General features: G+C 38.5%; 1 protein-coding gene across 4 annotated transcripts in view; it reads left to right on the top strand.

The window, feature by feature from the left end:
- The window catches only part of INTS12 (integrator complex subunit 12), a 29671-nt gene extending 10569 nt beyond the window's left edge, over positions 1-19102 (top strand). For all 4 annotated transcript variants that reach the window (XM_007054391.4, XM_037896999.2, XM_043545289.1 and 1 more), the window contains 6 exons: positions 2867-3030; positions 4586-4738; positions 5300-5487; positions 11191-11350; positions 13993-14145; positions 17150-19102. In XM_007054391.4, the coding sequence (XP_007054453.1) occupies positions 2875-3030; positions 4586-4738; positions 5300-5487; positions 11191-11350; positions 13993-14145; positions 17150-17731 (1392 nt within the window). In that variant the 5' untranslated portion in view covers positions 2867-2874 and the 3' untranslated portion in view covers positions 17732-19102. The remainder of the gene's footprint in view (positions 1-2866; positions 3031-4585; positions 4739-5299; positions 5488-11190; positions 11351-13992; positions 14146-17149) is intronic.
- The last annotated feature ends 878 nt before the right edge of the window (positions 19103-19980 follow it).

Genomic DNA, 19980 nt, shown 5'->3' with positions numbered 1-19980 from the left:
GATACTACTTATATCACCCACATTACCATAGTATTTTAGTGCTTCACTGACTTTATTTCTCCTCAGAACTGTGCAGTATGGAAATATTGTTATCCCCATTGTACAAATAGGGAACTGAGGCACAGAGTGACTAAGTGATTGGCGCAAGGCACTCTGTGACAGAGCAGGAGATTGAACCCCAGTCTGCCAAGCCCCAGTCTAGTGACCTAACCACTGGATCATCCTTCCTTTCATTACTGTAATGTTTGTAGTATTGGCCACTGTAAATGGCAAGATGCTGGACCAGACAGACAATTGGCCAGTATAAAACTCCCTATGTTATTGTGTTCCAATCAGAGAGCTGTGCATGGAAGGAGAGCAGATCATCAACCTTATTTTTGCAGATCACATCCATTTTTAAGTTAGCATATGAGCATCTCACTCTGGTAAATAAATTTTCCCACTTTCTTTATCTTAAAAAGCAACAAAATAGATCTTTTTAAGTTTAAAATTCATTTCCAAGTTTCAGCCTGCTGCACATTTTAAATAACCTTATAAAACCCCTGAAAATGGGAGATTATAGTAGAGACAAACAAATTCTTAATTGTGACAATACTGGCATGCAGCATTATGATGATATTAACCTTGAGATCAGAAGAGAGATAGAAAGCCATGGTATGCAGATCAAAGGATTGAATATAAACAGTGCTCTTTTTTTTAACAATTCCTTAACAGTAGAGTTCTTAAAAGCTGAAGTTAGAATTAGATCTACAAACTGTTACCTGTTAGAAAACAAAATTGCCCTTGTGCTGTTGGACTCAACATTGCTTATAGTCATTTTCTCAGAGTTCTTTTAATTCAAGAAATCACATTTAGCCTGATGGCATCCTGAGTTTGGCTGGTTACTAGTATCTGGTCTGACTATGTCAGTATGTTATATGGAGACTTGTAAACAGGAAAACTCATAAGAAAGGAACTTCAAGTTCCTCAAGCAGTGCATTATTCCAATATCTGTGATAAGGGTTCTGTTATCCCGCATACTTTATATCTTTGTGGATTTAAGAGAGACCTAGAGATACAGTGTATGCTAGTGCAACACAGACTGTAAATACTGAACAAAGAAAAAGAGCAGGTAATACAGCCCACACAGATCACAAGAGTGGCCTGAGCAGTTACCATAGGTGGATGTATGAGAGAGGAGGATAACCACTTTCCACGTGCATTGAATTCCATTTTTATAGACATCAGAGCGAAACTGAGTTGCCCTGAGATGGGCTTACACTGTAGTCTTTGCTTGATCAGTACAAAACCAGAGTTACTCATGTTTAGGAGATACTAGTAGAAGTTCTGTGGCCACTGAGATATGATTTGACAAGAAGCAAAGATTAAGGAACAGAGAAAAGGTTCTGAATAGAATTCTTAGCTCTCTGCTGGGTCCATTGATAAAATCCTTATGAAGTCTATTATATGCTGAACTCCTTGATGATCTTGGTAGAGTGATTCTCTAGTGTCTTGTGAAAGCCCAGCATGAAATAAAGACTCCTGGAGACTTCCAGGCAAGCAATGATGGAGCAGCTTGCCACTGCTAGTGGATTGTCCAGAGAGGTTAAAGTTCACTATTTTCACTGTGCTTAACATAAAAAAAAAATTCAGTCAGGCAAGACTCTGCAAGCTGGAACCAGAGTACATGTCCAAGCTGTGCTTTTTAGGAGAGTGGCATGAAAGCTCCTTTAAAAGAGTTTTCTAAATTACAGGATTGGAAATAAGAAATCCCAATAAATGTGGCATGATGATAAAAGAGATTAAGAATACTTAGATCTCATGCTTTTTGGAAAAGACCAGAAGCCATTATTTGCTGTAGCTTTCCTTAAACTGAAATAATAAAGATATATTGCTGATTTGGGAGAATTTCTTCTTTTGTAAGGAGGATCTCTTATGTAATTGCCCTTTCCTGGAATTTATGTTGCTGAGACTGACAGCTCCTTGCTTATCTAGGTAGAAAGAATTAGTTATGTAGCTTAACTAAGTGGAGAAAACTCAGATGTGGAAAAAAATTGCTGCTATCAAGAAAAGATGTTTTAAAATGAATTCTGTCCCTTTCCCTCACTTCACCTCATTGTATATTGTGGCATCTCAAACCCTAGATAATTTTTACTTGTCATAAAATGCGATCAGTAATCACAAAGGAACTTGGACAAATAATTGCCTGGATACTTAATTTCCTTGCTTTGTAAGTTAAAATTAAGCAATTGACATCTAGATTTTGTCATTTTGTAAACCAAAAATTGTGAAGTAACTGTTCTAGGTATTATAATGAGAAGCTATTGTTCTGAAAAGTTCAAAAAGTGAAATTGTGTCTGCAAAGAAAATTGTTTTTCCAAATTTACATTGGTGTTAGTGAGCAACCAGATGAAAGGCAGTGTGCATGCAATGAAAGTTTAGTACAGTATTTTATTATATAAGGAGGAAATCTACAACCTATTGGTTTCCCTTCTTGAAGCTGTCACTCATTTTTAATTTATTACACTTGAATTTTGCTCATGTTCTGAATAACAGTATTCTGAAATACATGTTGCATTCTCATAAATACAGTACATTTTGTTTTCTGACTTTGTTTGCCAAATTCAGAATCTGACATTACTTCAGCTGTGGGATAAGATGCCGCTACTCTGTCATTGTCTCCTAATGGAGGTGGTAGTTGGCTTTTGTGGCTGTGTTTATCTGTTTTGTTTTTTAAATTCATATCTGTGCCTAGAACTCGTGATAAATAATGTGCCCATTTCTTCTCCCGAAAAGAGTTTTCTTTGAGATTATTAGCTCTTGTGTTATTTGAGTTGTACTCCATATGAATAAAGTTCAATGTCTTCTTTTTCATTTCCTTTCAAAGAAGCTACTATGGCTGCTACAGTGAACCTGGAACTTGATCCCATCTTTTTGAAAGCCCTGGGCTTCCTCCATTCAAAGAGTAAAGATTCTGCTGAAAAGCTAAAAGCTCTGCTTGATGAGTCTTTGGCCAGAGGAATTGATTCAAGCTATCGTCCTTCACAAAAGGTATTCACATGAATAGAACACGTAGGTCATTTTTATATGCAGTATTAAAGCTCCAACTATTCCTGTTTCAAGTTTTATAGCTGAAGAACTATGAGAGCCAGAAAGGGGGGAAAAACAGACTTGCGGAGTAGCTATGTTATTACTTGATCACTGACCTTTATGCATTTGTTCCTGGTGCCATTGAAGTTAGCGGAAAACTTTGTGTTGACTTCAGTGGCACAGTGTCTGGTCCTGGAAGAGAGCTGTTCCTTGTTAAGGTGGGAGGGGCTCTTTGTAACCTGGTGCTTTCTGAATACTTTTATCCTGGCTTTGGTGGTGGTATGTCTGTTACTTCTGTATCATGTTGCTCATCCATCCTGAATCAAAATTAGAACTAAAAGCTCATAAAAATGCAGGTTAATTATTGTTGCTGAGCATAAATCTTAAGCAATGTAGCCAGGTAATGGTAAAACCACATCAGTTTTCTGAACATTCTGTTCATTAATTTGTATGCGGCAAGAAGAGAAAAAAAAAGTTGAAGGGCAGGTTTTAAAGCCAAAATGATTTGCAGAACCAAAACAACTAGGACACGTGACAAATGGAAAAAAATTGTGTGTCATGTTCTGTTCTGTATAGGTTCTTATATTGTGCTCATCACTGTAGTGTGTGAGCTTCTTCCAGTAGGGCATTAAGCTAACAAGTACCAAACACTAAAAACACACTAACTAGAATATTTAAGATGGAGAATATTACATTAAAGGGACCCCACCAGTAACCTATTGATACTGCTTTCCACTGCCAAATGGATAACCTGCGTTAAGTGCCCAGTTGTGGTTTCTTGTTCCCAAAGGAACTGAGATTTCAGTCATGGCACCTTGCTCCGTCTCTGATTTTCACATATATTGCTATGGCTTTGGGGACTAATTTAATCACTTATGTTCAAAATTGACCTGATTATTATCTATCACTGACACAAATAAGCAGCTATTGACTTGTGTTGAGATGCATATCAGGATTTATTGACCCAAGAGGTAAATATTGACCAAGATTAAGCAAAGGTCAATATTTTCCTCCCAGAAGGAATGAAATATTGATGTTCACTGACACCAGAAGTCAATTTATATATGGTTACGTAGATTGAATTTTGTCATCAGAACTATCTGAAAATGTCTGCTCGTTGTGGCTGTGAATTTTGGAAGTATGAAAGTTTTACCTTTGATATTAGTGTTCCAAAGGGAAGATGCACTTAGGGATCCAGAAAAATAAACAAACCTCTCTCTGAAAAGGTGACTAGTAAGAGGAGATGGAGGTGGGTTAGAATTCACTGCAGAGGGCCAAGGTACACTAATGTGATTTGATTGGTTAATGTTGTTCTAGATCCCAGTAATATTTACCTCTATGAAGATAAAAAAAAATTGAAACACTTGTTACACGACTGGTTATGCAATGTTGTGCCATTTTTTAAATGAGTATATAGAAAATGTAATGTTTACCTAGATTTGTGACCTAAGCAGTTGCAAAGTAGCAAGTGTCTTATGTGTTATGTTTGTTATCAGCATTTTTTTCATTTATTTAGGAAGTAGAGCAACCCAAAGTGTCTATTACCAAGCCGATTTCCAGTAAGCAGGAGCCTAAAGCTTCGTCCAGTCTGCCTTCAGGCAACAATAATGGCAAGCCCATCACAACAGAAAAGGTGAAAAAAGAAACAGAAAAGAGGACTGCTGATAAAGTAAGGCCAATTTTGGTTCTAATCATGAAATAATTGTGGACTAAAAGAGCTCCATTTGTGCTTGAATTTAAAATTATTATTCAGCCAAAACCAAATTGTTCATGCAGAACTTCGTTAATCTGACTCATTTTAGTTGCATCTGCAGCATGTCACCTTTCACTCCATAGGATCATAAGTTAGCACGGGCCAGACAGTACAACAGAGAATTTATCATAACTTTTCCCAAATGTCTTTATATACTACTTTTTATTGGGAGGAGAAGAATCAATAAAAATATGCTAAACTGTTATCTCCCCCACTCTCTCTCTCTCAAGACCACTGAATCTTTTACAAACCATTGTGAGTCGTACAACTGATGACTTTTCTACGCTTTTAGTTCACAAATGTTTTGGTGGGAATGTATTTCTATCTCTAGGAAAAAGTGCCAGATGTATTGTGCAGATCCACAGTACATAATTTACCTACTTGTATTTGTAATTAATTATGCCAGTTAGTTGCTTAGATAACAACTAACTACTAACTTTTCACATTTTCACCATCTCCATGTGTGGTGTTTAATAGATGAAAGTAGAACTTGGTGAAGGAGTTGATGTTCCAAAGAAACCCAGACTAGAGAAGCAAGAGGCTCGTTCTTCCCCGATCACAGTCCAGACTAGCAAGGATTTAACCATGCCTGATCTATCTAGTTTTGATGAAACCAGTGCTGATGATTTTGCCATGGAAATGGGCTTAGCTTGCGTTGTTTGTCGGTAAGTGACTCATGCTTTGTCAGACACACAACTCCTTCTAATATGTTCTTCTGTGAAAATGACAAATTATATTTGTCGTCTCAGTGTCTCCATATCAAATTAGACCAGGGTGTTTTTTATTTTATAAATAATCTTAGACCTGATTGTAGAAAGCACTTAAGCACATACTTCAAATTAATCATATGCTTAAGTGGCTTCCTGAATAAAGATGCTTTTCTAAAATGCGAGGCCTTTAAGAAGAAAAATATCTAAGTCACAGTAAGTCAAATATCAAGTCTTTGGAGAAATTATTTACCATAACAATGTTTTGCTAATTATAAGACTTCTGTACATCTTACGGGGAGGGGGAGAATCACTGAACATCTTAAGTAGCCAGTACACAAATATAGCACAAGTATTCATTTTAATTATTGGTAGCCAAACTTTACAGTTAATCACTACCTGTGAGCAGTGCACTTCAAGTTAGGGTCTATTCTGAAGTGTTTTTTTAAAGTGACATTGATAACATTCTATGTTTGTTTTTCCATGTTTCCCAAATGATTTTCAATTGGTTTACAAGTAAAAATGGTTTGTTTTTTGGTTTGTTTTTTGAATGGCCAGCCCTGAAAATTTATCTTGGAATGCATGCGTCAAGATAGGTTTGTCTGTCTCATACATCTTCACTATTAATAATGACTTTGAAATTGGAACTTAATTGACAGTTCTGTTTGTGACGTACCAGCTTTGCAGTGCTGGTAGAAGGGAAAAGTAGCAAGCACGTATTTTGTGAATACACACTCACACAGGGATCAAAGTTGTTGAATAAGAAAATTTATCTTATTTATTTACTTACTTACTCAGTCACTTTTCAGGCTCTTGCTATGTTAATTAAGGAGTATCTCGGGTCCAACAATGGATAAGTTGTTGCAGTTACAACTTCAAACAGTTAATGAAGGTCCAACAGTGTTACGGTGGATTCCCACGAGATAGTGGGGAGGGCAGTATCCATGAAGGTAAAGATTTTTTTCTTCCACTCCACCTGTCCCTTTAAGTGACCCTCAAATAAACATTGTCCAAAAAGGCATGACAATCTCATTCCTTAAAATAAGCAGTCAAAATACGTTTTGGTGAATTCAGCTATAAACATTTCTTCACATTTCTTTTTCAATTTATTGGTATTCCAACTCATGACTTTTCCAGGAGCCTTGAATACTCTTTTGTCACCATTTCAGGTAACTATACCTATATTTCCCCCACTCATGGTCCACCCAAAGCACCCACTCTAGGCTCCTGGCTCCTCAGCCATCATCTCTCTTCGGCAGAGACTTGAGTTCCCTTATTTACACTGTGATATCCCCAGCAAGCCAGACTACCTAAAAGGCCACCAGCTGCGTTTAGTTCTCTCTGCGAGGGCTATGCCCAGTGTAATTGCCAGCAGTTACAAGTTACCACACAGCTCTTTCTAAGCAAGCACATTATTCTTAAGGTGAAAGCATTATAGAGAAAACATATTAAAAACAATAAAAGAAACCACATGCATGCTAAAGAGCTAACTAGAGGTCACCCCCGAATCCAACCTCAGGCAGTGAGTGGCGTCAGTCCTTCAAAACCCACAACTGGGTTTCACCATAGTTACAAGTCTATAACTGTCTCAGATTCAGAACTAGAACAAAGACTGGCCACTTCAGCTGTTTCTTTATACAGCTCAGGCTACGTACACACTACACCTTATGTCGGTATAAATGATGTCACTCAGAGGTGTGAATAAGGGTGTGAGCAATGTAAGTTACACTGACATAAGCACCAGTGTGGACAGCGCTATGTCAGCGGGGAGGTCTCTCCTGTCGGCTTCGGGCTACTGCACTAGCAGCGCTACAGTGACACAGCTGCAAGCTCTGTAGTGTAGCCATAGCCTCAGCCTTTATTCACCAGTCTCTGGGCACAGATAATTGGCAGACAGAAGCCCTCTGCTCAGAGCATAGCTTCAAAAATCAGATTTTTTGCATAACTAGAGGTGGGGAATTTACATTAACTTCCCGCTAGGTATTTCCCAAGAAATCCACTTAACACTTAAACTTTCCATTTAGTACAACGGACTCCAAAGATACTTAAACTGAATTCAATAAGATTTTTCAAGAAAATTGCAAGAAGCTGCCATATCTGGCACAACTTTATCCCACTTCTTTTAACAAAACCAATACAGTTCGGACCAATCTTTCTATCTTCAACTTTTGCTTACCTTTATAAAAATTGTATTTAATAGTCAGAGTTGAACTTTTTTTTTACCTGGGGCAACTTAGAATACAGTCCTGTGCACAACACCCCAACCATATTTTAAGACAGCAGATACGATGCTGTTTATTAGTTTTATTACAACTATGTAAGACGTGTTCTTACTCTGTCAGATGTTTTATTTACCTGTCCTTGCTTCCTCAGTACTACTCAAAGACACTCATTGGTTGTGTCCTGCGATAGTCTTGAATTAGAAAGTTTGTTTATTTTATTTAAGGCTTACTGAGTGAGGCTTCAGTTGCTAGGGCTGGGATTTGCAGTATTAACTCATGTTTCAACATTGGTGCTTTTTTGTTTAATCTGAGCAGAAATACTGAATACTGTAAACAGATATGGTTTAGACACTTCTAAAAACCTGAAAAAAATGTCAATGTTAAACACAACATTTTAACAATGAGTTGTTGAATTCTTCTGTAAAATAAAGCAAATATGTATAGTGTTTTGAAAGTGAAATTTCATAATATTTGGCTAACTGCTTATGAAAGCTTCATATCCAAATGTGAAACACTTATCTAAACTGAATTATGAAGAAAAGGAGAGCCCAAATATTATTATTATGACTTACATGCATTGCAATAGCACTGAGGCACCCCAGTCCTGGCATAGACCCTGTTGTGTGAGGCAGTGTACAAACACAGAACAAAAAGACAGTCATTTGCCAGTTTATCTGTACTGCTATCTGTATTATTTCCATTTTACACATAGGGAATCTGAAGTGCACAGAGATGAAGTGACTTGCTCAATGACACAGAGCAAGTCACTGCAGAGCCAGCATTAGAATGGAAGTGTTCTAACTCCCTGAAACCTACACTAACAGTGAGACTGCTTATTCACTTTTTGCGCTATTATAGAGTGGGATCTGAGTGCAGCTTTGCTAATTATAGGAGTGCAAGTAGAAATTCCAGAGTCACCCCCATTTTCTTTTCTGTTCTTTTTTTTTTTTTAATGTCAGGATGGGAGGGTGGGAGGTAAAAAATCCCCTCCCTCTAATTCCTGGCCATCCCTTCTGCATACAGATCTTTAAGGAAAAAACACAAGTCACTAGTTATGGGAACCTTAAAGAATCAAAAGTAAAAATATTATAAAGGAAAATGTTGTGTGTGACTTGCAGGTGACATTGAAGTCCTGTCAAAGAGAGAGCATTTAGGAAAAATCTGCATTCTCTTTGCAAGAACAGCCTTCTAAACTGTAATGAATAAATTAATTTTGTCTTCATTTTTAAAAGATACAAAACCATTCAGGCTGTCTCTTGATTTAAAGACTAGCTTAAAGTAAGTCTGGCTTCGACTTTTCTTGGCATGAAAAGTTTATTTTTTTGTAATCCATCCAAAATTATCCTTTATAGTTTTAAAATATGGAGATTAGTCTGTTCCCTTGTCACATGCAGTTGAAACTGAGATGCTTTGTTCTGACCCAATCTATTTTTCAAGAATCAAATGGCTTCTGAAATATCCTGAATTTAAATAATGTGCTCCAGAATTTCTAAAACATCTCCTCCTTTGTTTTTAAATAGCCTAGTTAAAAAAAAAAGATATTTTTCAAAAATTGTTCTTACAGCTATATTGACAACATCTTCTGATTTCATTTCCTTGTTATATAAAGAAATAAAGTACTATGTTTCCCCACCCATCCTCAAATAGAGTTTCCATGGTTACCTAGGTACCTGCTCCTCAGGGAGATGAGCAAAAGCAGCTTAGCAATTAAATAGCCTGATTTGTCATCTGAAAGAAGAAATCATTAGGAAAATGCAATTTGGCTATTTCACAGATATACTTCCAGTCATGTGTACGTCACTAATTTGTCACATACACAATGTGATTCTTTTCAGCAGAGGCCCACGCAAAACTAAGTCCTCATCACCAGCTTACATGTTTGTTTCAAGGCAGAACTGCATAGCTAATCCTTTCCGTTCCATCTCTCTATGATGTTGGTATTATGTTATGTTTCTAATGTCTGTCTGTGATGGGGAGCGAAGGATGGTTACTAAAAGTTCCACAAAGAAGCGTGCTACTTGCATCCTGTTTTTTTGAATCCTTTAACTAAAAGAATTAGTCCCGGGGGAATTCCATGCAAAAAAAATTAAAATTCCACACTATTTTAAAATTCTGCATATTTCATTTGTCAAAATAGCACAATATAATCACGCCAGTTTCAGATATTTTGGTAATTTATTTCAGAATACCTGTCAGCAACTATGTCTGTAACAATACAGACAACAAAAAAGATGCAGGAAATGTTTTGTGACAAATAGATTCCTTACTAGGCATACTAATACATAACTCTGAGTAATAATTCATTGAAACTACAATACAGAAACCTATTTCCAACCTCCCTAAGAAGCAGAGAAGTCAAGGATAACAGAGGAGCTGAGCGAGAGGGAAGTAATTGCTGGGAAGGAGCCTGGGTGTAAACTTGGAGGGTTATTGAGTGTGGGTGGGAGAAGTATGGAACAGATTTTGGGGAAGGGGGAGGGATTGTTAGGGAGCCTCCACCATGCTCTCTCATTCAGTCAGGCACATTTGCCGCTATCCCTATGTGTCCCTGCAACCCCCATCCCCTGTGTCCTTGCACCCCCACTCAGCCACTTCCCTCTCCTCATGTGTCCCTGCACCCCCACTCCCATCCAGCCCCCGCCCCAGTCTGTCCCCCACACTAGCCCTTCTGATTCCCAGTCTGACACACACCCCCCAGCAGTCCCACGTGCCCCATGCTGTCCATCCCCCCATATTCTGTGCCTCGTGACCAGGCCCCACGGGCAGGGTGCTGTGAGGAAGGCAGCCTCTTTCTCTTCCATATTTGCTGCTGGCGCTGTTCCTGTCCGGGAGTGGCGGCTCTCTGTTCTGGTGCCACAGCAGCCCTTTGTGGTTGAAAGGAGTAACTGCAACTCCTTTCTGGCAGAATGTATTTTCTGGGGGGAGAAGGGAATTCTGAATAGCACATGGATTCTTCATGGGCACAGTGGCACAGAATTCTCCCAGGAGTATAAGAATGGTTGTCATTGAGACACTATTTGTTGTTGAGCAATACAATTCAACATCTTACAGCAATATTGTTCCCTAGGCACTCAGATACTATAGTAATAGTACTAGTAATAGTAATAGAACATTTTTCAGAGCTTTATACATCATAAGGGAACAAACCAAATGACTTTTTCCTTTACAGGTGACTTGTAGATGTGTTTATAATAATAATCTAAAATTCTTAGATTTTCTTTAGAATCTACTTTAAAGCAACAAAAAGTTTGCAAGACAGTTATTAGGAAGAACTCATACTGTAGAAAAGGGATCTTTTTCATTTTGCCAAGAATAGAAAGTGTATCCGTAGCGTAAGAATATTTCTAATTTTTTATATTAAGCCTTGCAACGATTACAATGACTAGATAACCTTAAAGTGCTTTATTCAGTAACCTGTTCTCAACTGTTTGTTCTGCAGGCAAATGACAGTTACTTCTGGAAATCAGTTAGTAGAGTGTCAGGAGTGCCATAATCTCTACCACCAGGATTGTCATAAACCTCAGGTGACAGACAAAGAAGTCAATGATCCTCGCCTTGTATGGTATTGTGCCCGCTGTACCAGGCAGATGAAGAGAATGGTAAGAGTCAGCTTTTTGTCTAACATGAGTAGTATTTGGAGACAGCAATTCATTTGGGCTGTTTTAAACCAGGATTTGCAGAAACTTTTAGAAGATGTTGGAGAACCATTTTTCACAGCTGCATTTCCTTTTGCTGCTGCTCTGGTTATTTTAACTGTAGTCTCAAAGAACATTCAGTAATGTTCCTATTAACAAAATAAAATAAATCACAGAATTAAAAGTCAGGCACGATCAAACAAGTTTATTTCTTCCTCACTGGTAGGCAATGGAACAAATAATTAGGCTTATTTCATTTAGCATCTAGTTATTATACCGATCTACTAAATAGTCTCATATTTGTCATTTTCTTCTCAAATTTAGGGCCTGAATGAATTGCTCCTCTGGAACTTAACATTTCTCTAACAAAGGTCTACACATTTTGGGCCAGGTCTTGTTCAGCAATGAGTGACCTCAATTTCTGTTGAAGTTGATGATGAGACCCATTATTTTCATTGAGCTGTGTGTTAATTTCTTTAGTAAGCAGGCTGTTGACTTCTGAGTTTCATAATGAGTCAAAATCTGTTGGTAAAAAGTGTCTTTTGCTATTAGAAACAGTTTACAAAAGCTGAAGATAACTTACGTTTATGTTATCACTGGAGTAAGAAAACATCTTTATTTTCACTAAACATAAATCATTAGCCCATTCATCTTTAATTCTGAGACCTTTTAAAACTGAGACATTATACAGAAGAAATTTTGTTAAATTTTGAAGCTATTTTGTGATAACCCGGCAAAATGTTACCTGTTGAAATGACCTTTCTATTAGGAAAATCTCATTTAAAATGTTTTTGCTATAGCCAATGAAAGTTATTAATTGATTTCAGTAGTTGTTTTAGTACTTTGATTATCTTCAGTCCTTTGAACTCAGGACTGCTTTCTTGTGCTCAGTAAATTGCACTGAAGTACCATACTCATCCACAGCTATAAATATTTCACACTCACTGTGATGTTCCCCTCTGGTGTTATCTGGACTGGTAGTCTGCTAGATCACTCCAATCCTTGACTCTGGGAGCCAGCCTTACCCTGTTCTGCTGTGAGAACCCCTATTCCTGAGCTGTTTACACATGGCCTCTGGCATGTAAGCTGCTCCTTGGATTGTGCAACCAAATGACACGAGCCAATATCTTAGGTCCTGGACACAACCCTAGGAACCTCCATCTTGCAGTGTCCAGTTATGCCCACTGGACGCTGCAAGTTTATATGAGTTTGTCAATTTAACAAAGAAATTGATATGCACCAGCCTTGTTATCCCAAGGGAAGTTTCAGACACGCTTCAAGCCAAATGCACTGCTTCAGATAGAATAAACAAACAGATTTATTAACTACAAAGATAAATTTTAAGTGATTATAAGTCAAAGCATAACAAGTCAGATTTTGTCAAATGAAATAAAAGTAAAATGCATTCTAAGCTGATCTTAACACTTTCAATGCTTACAAATTTAGATGCTTCTCACCACAGGCCGCTGGTTGCTCTTCAGCCATGCTCTCCCCTTTGATCAGCACTTCAGTCGCTTGGTGTGGTGTCTGTAGTTGTAGGTGGAGAGAGAGGAAGAGCATGGCAAAGTCTCTCTCTTTTATCATGTTCTTTCTTCCCTCTTGGCTTTGCCCCTCCCCCTTTCAGAGTCAGGTGAGCATTACCTCATTGCAGTTCCAAACTGACCAAAAGAAGGGGGGGTGACTCACTCGAGAGTCTAACAGATCCTTTTGTTGTTGCCTAGGCCAGTGTCCTTTTTTCCTGTGAGGCTGGGCTGGATTTGTTCCATACATGCCCTGATAAGGTGTGAACTGCCTCTCTGTTCTTGGAGAGTTTTTGCCTGGGCTTGCTTTAAGCCATGAGGATAGATTTTCAGCCTCATTAACTATATACATGAAATTATAACCTATAACCTTACTATAACATTACTGTAACAATTACTATAGCATCACTGTAACAACCATGCTCAGTGCATCATGAGCCTTCTGAAGACACCCAACATGACAAACTTTGCATTGGATACCAACCACACAATCATTTTATAAAGATGAACATGGGGGTGTAGTGTGTTCCGCCGAGGTACAGAGCGTCACACTCACCTCCCCATCAAACTGCCATACGTCAGCATTCCCTTTGCAGGCCACAGTTTCCTTTTGCTCTCTCAGCATAAATGCTGCCACCTTAACAGCTTTCTCTGAAAAGAGCCCTGCAATCTGCTTCCCAGAAGCTGGTTTCTAACCGTAACCTTTCCCAATATTTTCCTTCCCTGTCCCTCCATCCACCAGTTCCCTACACTCCTCCATCAGGCCTAACTCCTGACTCCTCCTCCCACCTATGTTTACCCACTCAAATATATGGTCACACCCATGCCTTTTAGCTGCTGGAATCTTCCCATTTTATGTGACTCAATCCCACCTACCTGTCAGCTGGAAACCTCCCTACAAATCCAAGTTGTGTTTCCACCTGACCTGTTTTCTAAATGCTTAATTTCCAGATCTCATCTAAGATAGTATTCGAAGGGCTAATGTTGTGATCTCATAATGCTCATGTTTTCTATTGTCACTCTGATGAAATCGTCGTCGTTAGTACAGAAACATGACTAATTGGAGTTTAATTATTATTTATGCAGGCTCAAAAGACTCAGAAACCACCTCAGAAACCAGCTCCTGCAGTAGTTTCAGTAGCACCAACTGTGAAAGATCCATTAGTGAAGAAACCTGAAATTAAGCTCAAGCTGGATACCCCAACAACTTTCCTAGCATTCAAGAGGACAGAAGTCAAGGTGCTGTACATTAAACTCTCTCTCTAGGTGCTTTTCTTTTATTGCGTATATGAAACATTCTTGCTTAAATGTCGTACAGCTGTTTTTTCCCTTTTCAGAACCCCATCTTGCTCTTTCACGTGATCAAAACCCCAAATGCAAATACAGGCCCTTATTCTGTCTGTATTCAGTAGTGCTGTAACATAGTGGATTTTCAGTTTCTTGACTTTTTTATTTTATAAGGAGGAAAAAAAATTAGATTTTTCTGGTTTGTTTTTTTTTAAATGGCATTTCTATAAAAGTAAGAAATCTTCACACTCATAGAAAGGATATGAATTGCTGTCCATTCTTATGTAACATGCATACATTTGCAATTGCAAGACTCTTCTTATGATACTGTTGCTTCTTAAGATCTAATTTGTGAGATCCCTTCCTCTTCTATATCGTGTCTCATGTTTCTCCTTCTCTGGGTTATTTTTCTGTGTTAAAGATTGTCATGAGGTGGTAAAAGGAGATAAACCGGAAGCCGTAGCAACAGCATAATAAATATCTTCAGTAGCCTAACAAACTCTGACCCCAGTCCAGCAAAGCACTTAAGTGCATGTGAAACTGTAAGGCTGTGTCAGTCAAGCTGTCTGGAGTGGCCCACGAGCGTGGGTGCCAACTTCAGGCCAGACTGTCAAGAAGCAGGGCACAAAACCTCAAATTGGTTGTATATTCTATAGTTAGATTTCACCAGCCAAGTAACAAATGGGAACTCCACAAGCTCTATAACAGCCTTACCATGGAGTCACAGACTGTTCTCTTGGGCAGTCTGATCTATCTTGCCACCCAGGCAAGCCTGCCTTTGTGATAGATGATCTTTTACACCAAAAGTTGAAACAATATTCAGATTACTCCCAGTCCCAAAGGACCAGTCACTTACCCCAGGTCAGTTGCACCTCAGATCTCTTACCAAAGAGAGTGCTGATAGTCAGTCCTGTAATAAACTAAGGATTTATTAACTAAGAAAAAGAAACGAGAGTTATTTACAAGGTTAAAGTAGGTAAACATACACACACGAATGAGATACAGTCTTAGGTTCCAAAACGTAATAGTAGCTCTTATAATATGCAAGCTCTATATATCCTTTAGGGCTCATCCAAACCAATCAGCTTGGGGATCTCGTTCTCTTGCTTAGAAATTTTGCCCTCTCTGAATTTCAAGCAGCATAGTGATCACAATTTCTCTTTAACAGGGATTTTTATTCCCTTCCCCCACCATTCAAGATGTGGTGGGATGAGGGCTTGTATGGGTACCCACTTCATGGGTGTTAGGGGAAGCAATCAACAAAGTCTTTTGTTCTCTGATGCCTCACAATGGTTTGACTAGTGTCTATAGGCCTTCTTTTTTGGGGGAGGAGACAACACCTCTTGTACTATTTCACACCTGGTAATGCTTCTCTGTTTACAGTCTTAGCAAGCATTTTTATAGTTATAGAGCAAACACTTAAATATTACCTTATAACATGGGATACAGATGTTATAATTAAGATTAATACAGGTAGCATCCTACAAGCATTTCATGAAGTCTAAACAAATTCTTGTAACTCTGATATCTATTTTAACAATGCTAACGCACAGGCAAACCAGACTGGTTTCCAGCTAGGCATTTGTCAGCATTCAGTGAGGCCCAGTGGCCTTGGCATAAGCTGGCACCTGGTCTGCCAGTGTCACAATGTCTTCCTTACGGGGGGCTATGCCAGCATAGCTAGTGTAGTTGCAGCATACACTGACAGAAGTTTTGCTGCTGGTGTACGAATACCACCTTTCCGAATGACGTTGGCCATGTCGACAGAAACATTCTTCTGTCGGCATAGCTGCGTCAACAAGGGGGATTTTATTGGCATAACTGTTTCCTTAGGGGGTCGTTTTTTTCACACCCTGGCTAACATAATTGTGCTGATGTAAGTGTTAGGTGTAGACCGAGCCTAAGCATGCTGAAATCAGAAGAACTATTCGTGTGCATAAAGTTATTCATATGTTTAACTGCTTTCCATGTGTGGGAGCCTATATGGATAATATGATGCCTATGATGCAAACAAGTATTCACGTGAATAACTTTATGCATCTGAAAAGTTACTTGTATAAATGATTGCAGGATCAATGCCTAATTTCAGTCATAATTCTCAGCATTTAGAAACTGCATGGATGTGCTGTGGGGGGGAAAAATATGGTTTGCGCAGAGGATTGGAGCTGAGAACCCCTATACCTTAACTCAGACTCACTGAATAACTTTGGGTGAATTATTTAATATCCATGTATCAATTTTCCCCAAATGTAAACAAAGGCTAACTATTCATGAGGTGTTGTGAAGATTAATTACTGTTTAAAAGCTATTTGAAGATGAAGAGCACTACAGAAGTGCTGAATATTATTCGTAGCTCATTAACAGAAACACTAAATGGAAACAAATCCAGTAACTATTGTGGACAGTTTAAGTGTGTATGTGGTGGGGGCATGGCAGGTACAGGGAGACAGGAATCAGGAGGGCTGGGGGAAAATACTGTTTTTTATAAAATGATCAAGAGACTCTGGTATCTGCATTATTTTCATTGCCTGGGGTCTGACTATGTGATAGACCATCTCTCATCTTCTTAAAAGCAGCTCCGGGTAACAGAATCACACACAATCTAGTGGACTGCCTTTCTCGTTTATACTTCACAAGTGTTGATCTTTTTAATTACTTCAGATAGACTGCCTTTTATAGAGTTTAGTGTAGGGTCATTGTGCCATATGGTATCCGGTTCGCTGGTTAGAAAAAAGGGAAGAAATGGTAATATTAACTTCATTTTCAGTGAAGACAAAGGCTCTGCACCTGTCTCCTTTCCTTTCTCTGTGTTGTTTTTGACTGAGATGATCCAGGATAAAATATCAGAATATTGTCTAATGGATATTTTTGTGTAAAGAATCTGAAACTGAAGTTTGATCATAACCATTCCTGCTATTTATTGAAACATTGCTAATATAGGATTGATTGATTTTAGACCGCAGCAGCAGTTTCGGGGAACTCAGCCAGTACCAGTGTTTCCTCTTCAGCAACCAGTGGCCTTACTGGATGGGCAGCTTTTGCAGCCAAAACCTCCTCCACGGGTCCATCAACTGCCAAACTGGGATCAACAGCACAGAGTACCAGCGGAAAACCTGCAGCCTCCTCTAATAACCAGAAACCTGTGGGTTTGTCAGGGTTAACAACATCTAAAACAGGACTAGGGTCAAAAATAGCTTCCAGTAACAACAACACAAACCCTGTTCAACTAAAACCTCTTCCACCTCTGACCTTGGGGAAAACAGGTCTGAGTCGTTCAGTTAGCAGTGACAACGTCAGCAAAGTAGGTCTTCCTAGTCCTAGCAGTACCGCCCCAGGCAGCAGCAGCCAGGTGAATAGTGGGAATGGAAGCAGTAGCACAACAGGTAACAGTGGGAGCAGCACCACCAAATCAAGTGCAGATTCTGGCAATCAGTCACTATCCCTAAAGGGCCCAACTTCTCAGGAATCACAGCTCAACGCTATGAAAAGGTTACAAATGGTCAAGAAAAAAGCTGCCCAAAAGAAACTGAAGAAGTAATAGAGCTGTCTGTTAATCTTCTTTCTATGTTTCTTCAAAACAAAGATATGTGTGAGGTATAACATACTTCATTTAATAAATATCCATGCAGATAATTTCTAGATTGGCTTTTTTTCCCTATAATATGCTTAAAAATGTAAATCTATGTATTTTCTCCATCTACAACAGACTGTAAATATACTGTATGCTTCAGATCTAGCGGACTAACATGTTCCCTTTCCTTTCTCAAGTTTGAAGAAAAGTTTGTTCATATTTGTTTAAAGTTTGTGTAGACAATATATTGTAGCATTTGCCAGTGGTGATGTAATAACTAAGGATATGATTTAGTCATGGAGGTCATGGATTTACTGGCCGTGACTTTATTGGATTTCTGTACTTCGGCTTCAGCTGTCAATGGCAGGGGCGGAGCCTGGAGCCCCCGAACCGCAGCTGGAGCAGGGGCTGTGTTGCCGCCTCGGCCCCTGTGGCAGTGGGGCTGAGGCTGTCAGTCCCCTCCATGGGGCTCCCCGTGTCATTTCTACCCTCCCTCCTCTCCCTGTTATTTTTAGTGATAGTCACAGCTCCCGTGAATTTTTTCTGTTTTATTGCCTGCAACCTGTCCATTACTTTTACTAAAAATAACTGTTACAAAATCTTAACCTTACTTATAATTAAGGATGCAGATTGGTTTACAATGTTACATTTGTTTATACACATTCATAACTTTTCTAACAATTCTCCTTTGAGGGCAAAACTTTCTTTATTTGGTCTCTGTGACTGACTTTGGGAAGTTTGAAAAACCTTTAAGGAAGTTGTATTCTGTATTTCGCACTACTGTGACCACTCCTGAAATACTGTGTCCAGTTCTGGGGTCCACACTTCAAGAAGAATGTTGAAAAATTGGAGAGGGTTCAGAGGAGAGCCACGAGAATGGTTAAAGGTTTGGAAAACATGCCTTCTAGTGAGAGACTCAAAGGGTGAATCTATGTAGCTTATCAAAGAGAAGGTTATTCACCGTCTATAAGTACCTACATGGGGAACAATAATTTTACTAATGGAGATATTATTTAATCTAGCAGACAAAGAAGAAATAAAATGGAAGGTCTGGAAGTTGAAGCTAGATAAATTCAGACTATAGATAAGGCAAAAAAATTTAAGTGAGAATAATTAACTGTTGAAACAATTTACCCAGGGTTGTGGTGGATTCTCTATTATGAGGTTTACATCAGGATTGGATGTTTTTCTAAAAGATGTGTTGTAATTCAATCACAGGTATTGGACTCAAACAGGAATTAATTCAGGGAAGTCCTATGGCGTGTGCTATGCAAGAGGTCAGACTGAATTATCCATAATGGTCCCTTCTGGCCTTAAAACCTAACATGCTCTTTTTTTTTTTTTTTTCCTAAGCTCAAATCACTCAAACTTCGGTATTTGTAAGTATTATATGTAGGGAAGCACATTTTTATATATACACTTCATGAATTATACTCGATGCGTTATCATTTTCAATCAGCATGTTAATATAAGTATTATACATCTATTAAACTGTTACTTTCCTGAAGCTAAAGCATTTCTCTCACAGTGAGTTTTCAATGGAGAAGTTGTGCAGAATTAATGAAATTCCAAATGAGAAGGTTCCTTAGGAAAAGCTATTATCTGAAACAGATTCCATGAAGAAACTATTTAAACATATATACCTCTATTGAAAGTGACCATTTGAAAGAGTGCATTTCATTTTCAGCTATCAAGGAAGCTTATTAGCAGCCTTGTTTTGTTTCTTTCCATAAGTCACCATGGCACAGAGGGGAGCAAGAGCATTAGAAAAAAGACATATAGGCTCCCGCAGCTGAAAAATAGGGAGGAGCAAATATAAAATATTAGTATGAATGTTCTTTTGAGTTCACTGATGCTACAGAAAACCTTAAGAGATTCTGGTTTTAAGAGGAATGAAAAAATAAAAGTGAAGGTGTGGTAGAGACAACTATCTGCAGGCTTAGATCTTGAACTAAACACTTATATAACACTTTACTTTCTCCAATAACTGCAAAAGTATAAGCCACTGAATCAATTTCTTGTGTTTTGGTGACGTGAGGAGGGGAAAGCTGAAGAAAAGAAGACATGCCAATTGTTAGCTTTCTTATGTGTATTTCTAAAGCACCTAAAATCATGAGATTATTTTAAATATTCCACACTTTATCTACGAGCTACAAAACTCACAAGTTTTGCTTGTTGCAAGGGAATAACACATCAGCATAGCCCAGGAAATGAGG

This window comes from Chelonia mydas, chromosome 4 (assembly GCF_015237465.2).
Source record: "Chelonia mydas isolate rCheMyd1 chromosome 4, rCheMyd1.pri.v2, whole genome shotgun sequence".
NCBI classification, from domain to species: Eukaryota; Metazoa; Chordata; order Testudines; family Cheloniidae; genus Chelonia; species Chelonia mydas.
This window is presented reverse-complemented; position numbering and strand designations above follow the sequence as displayed.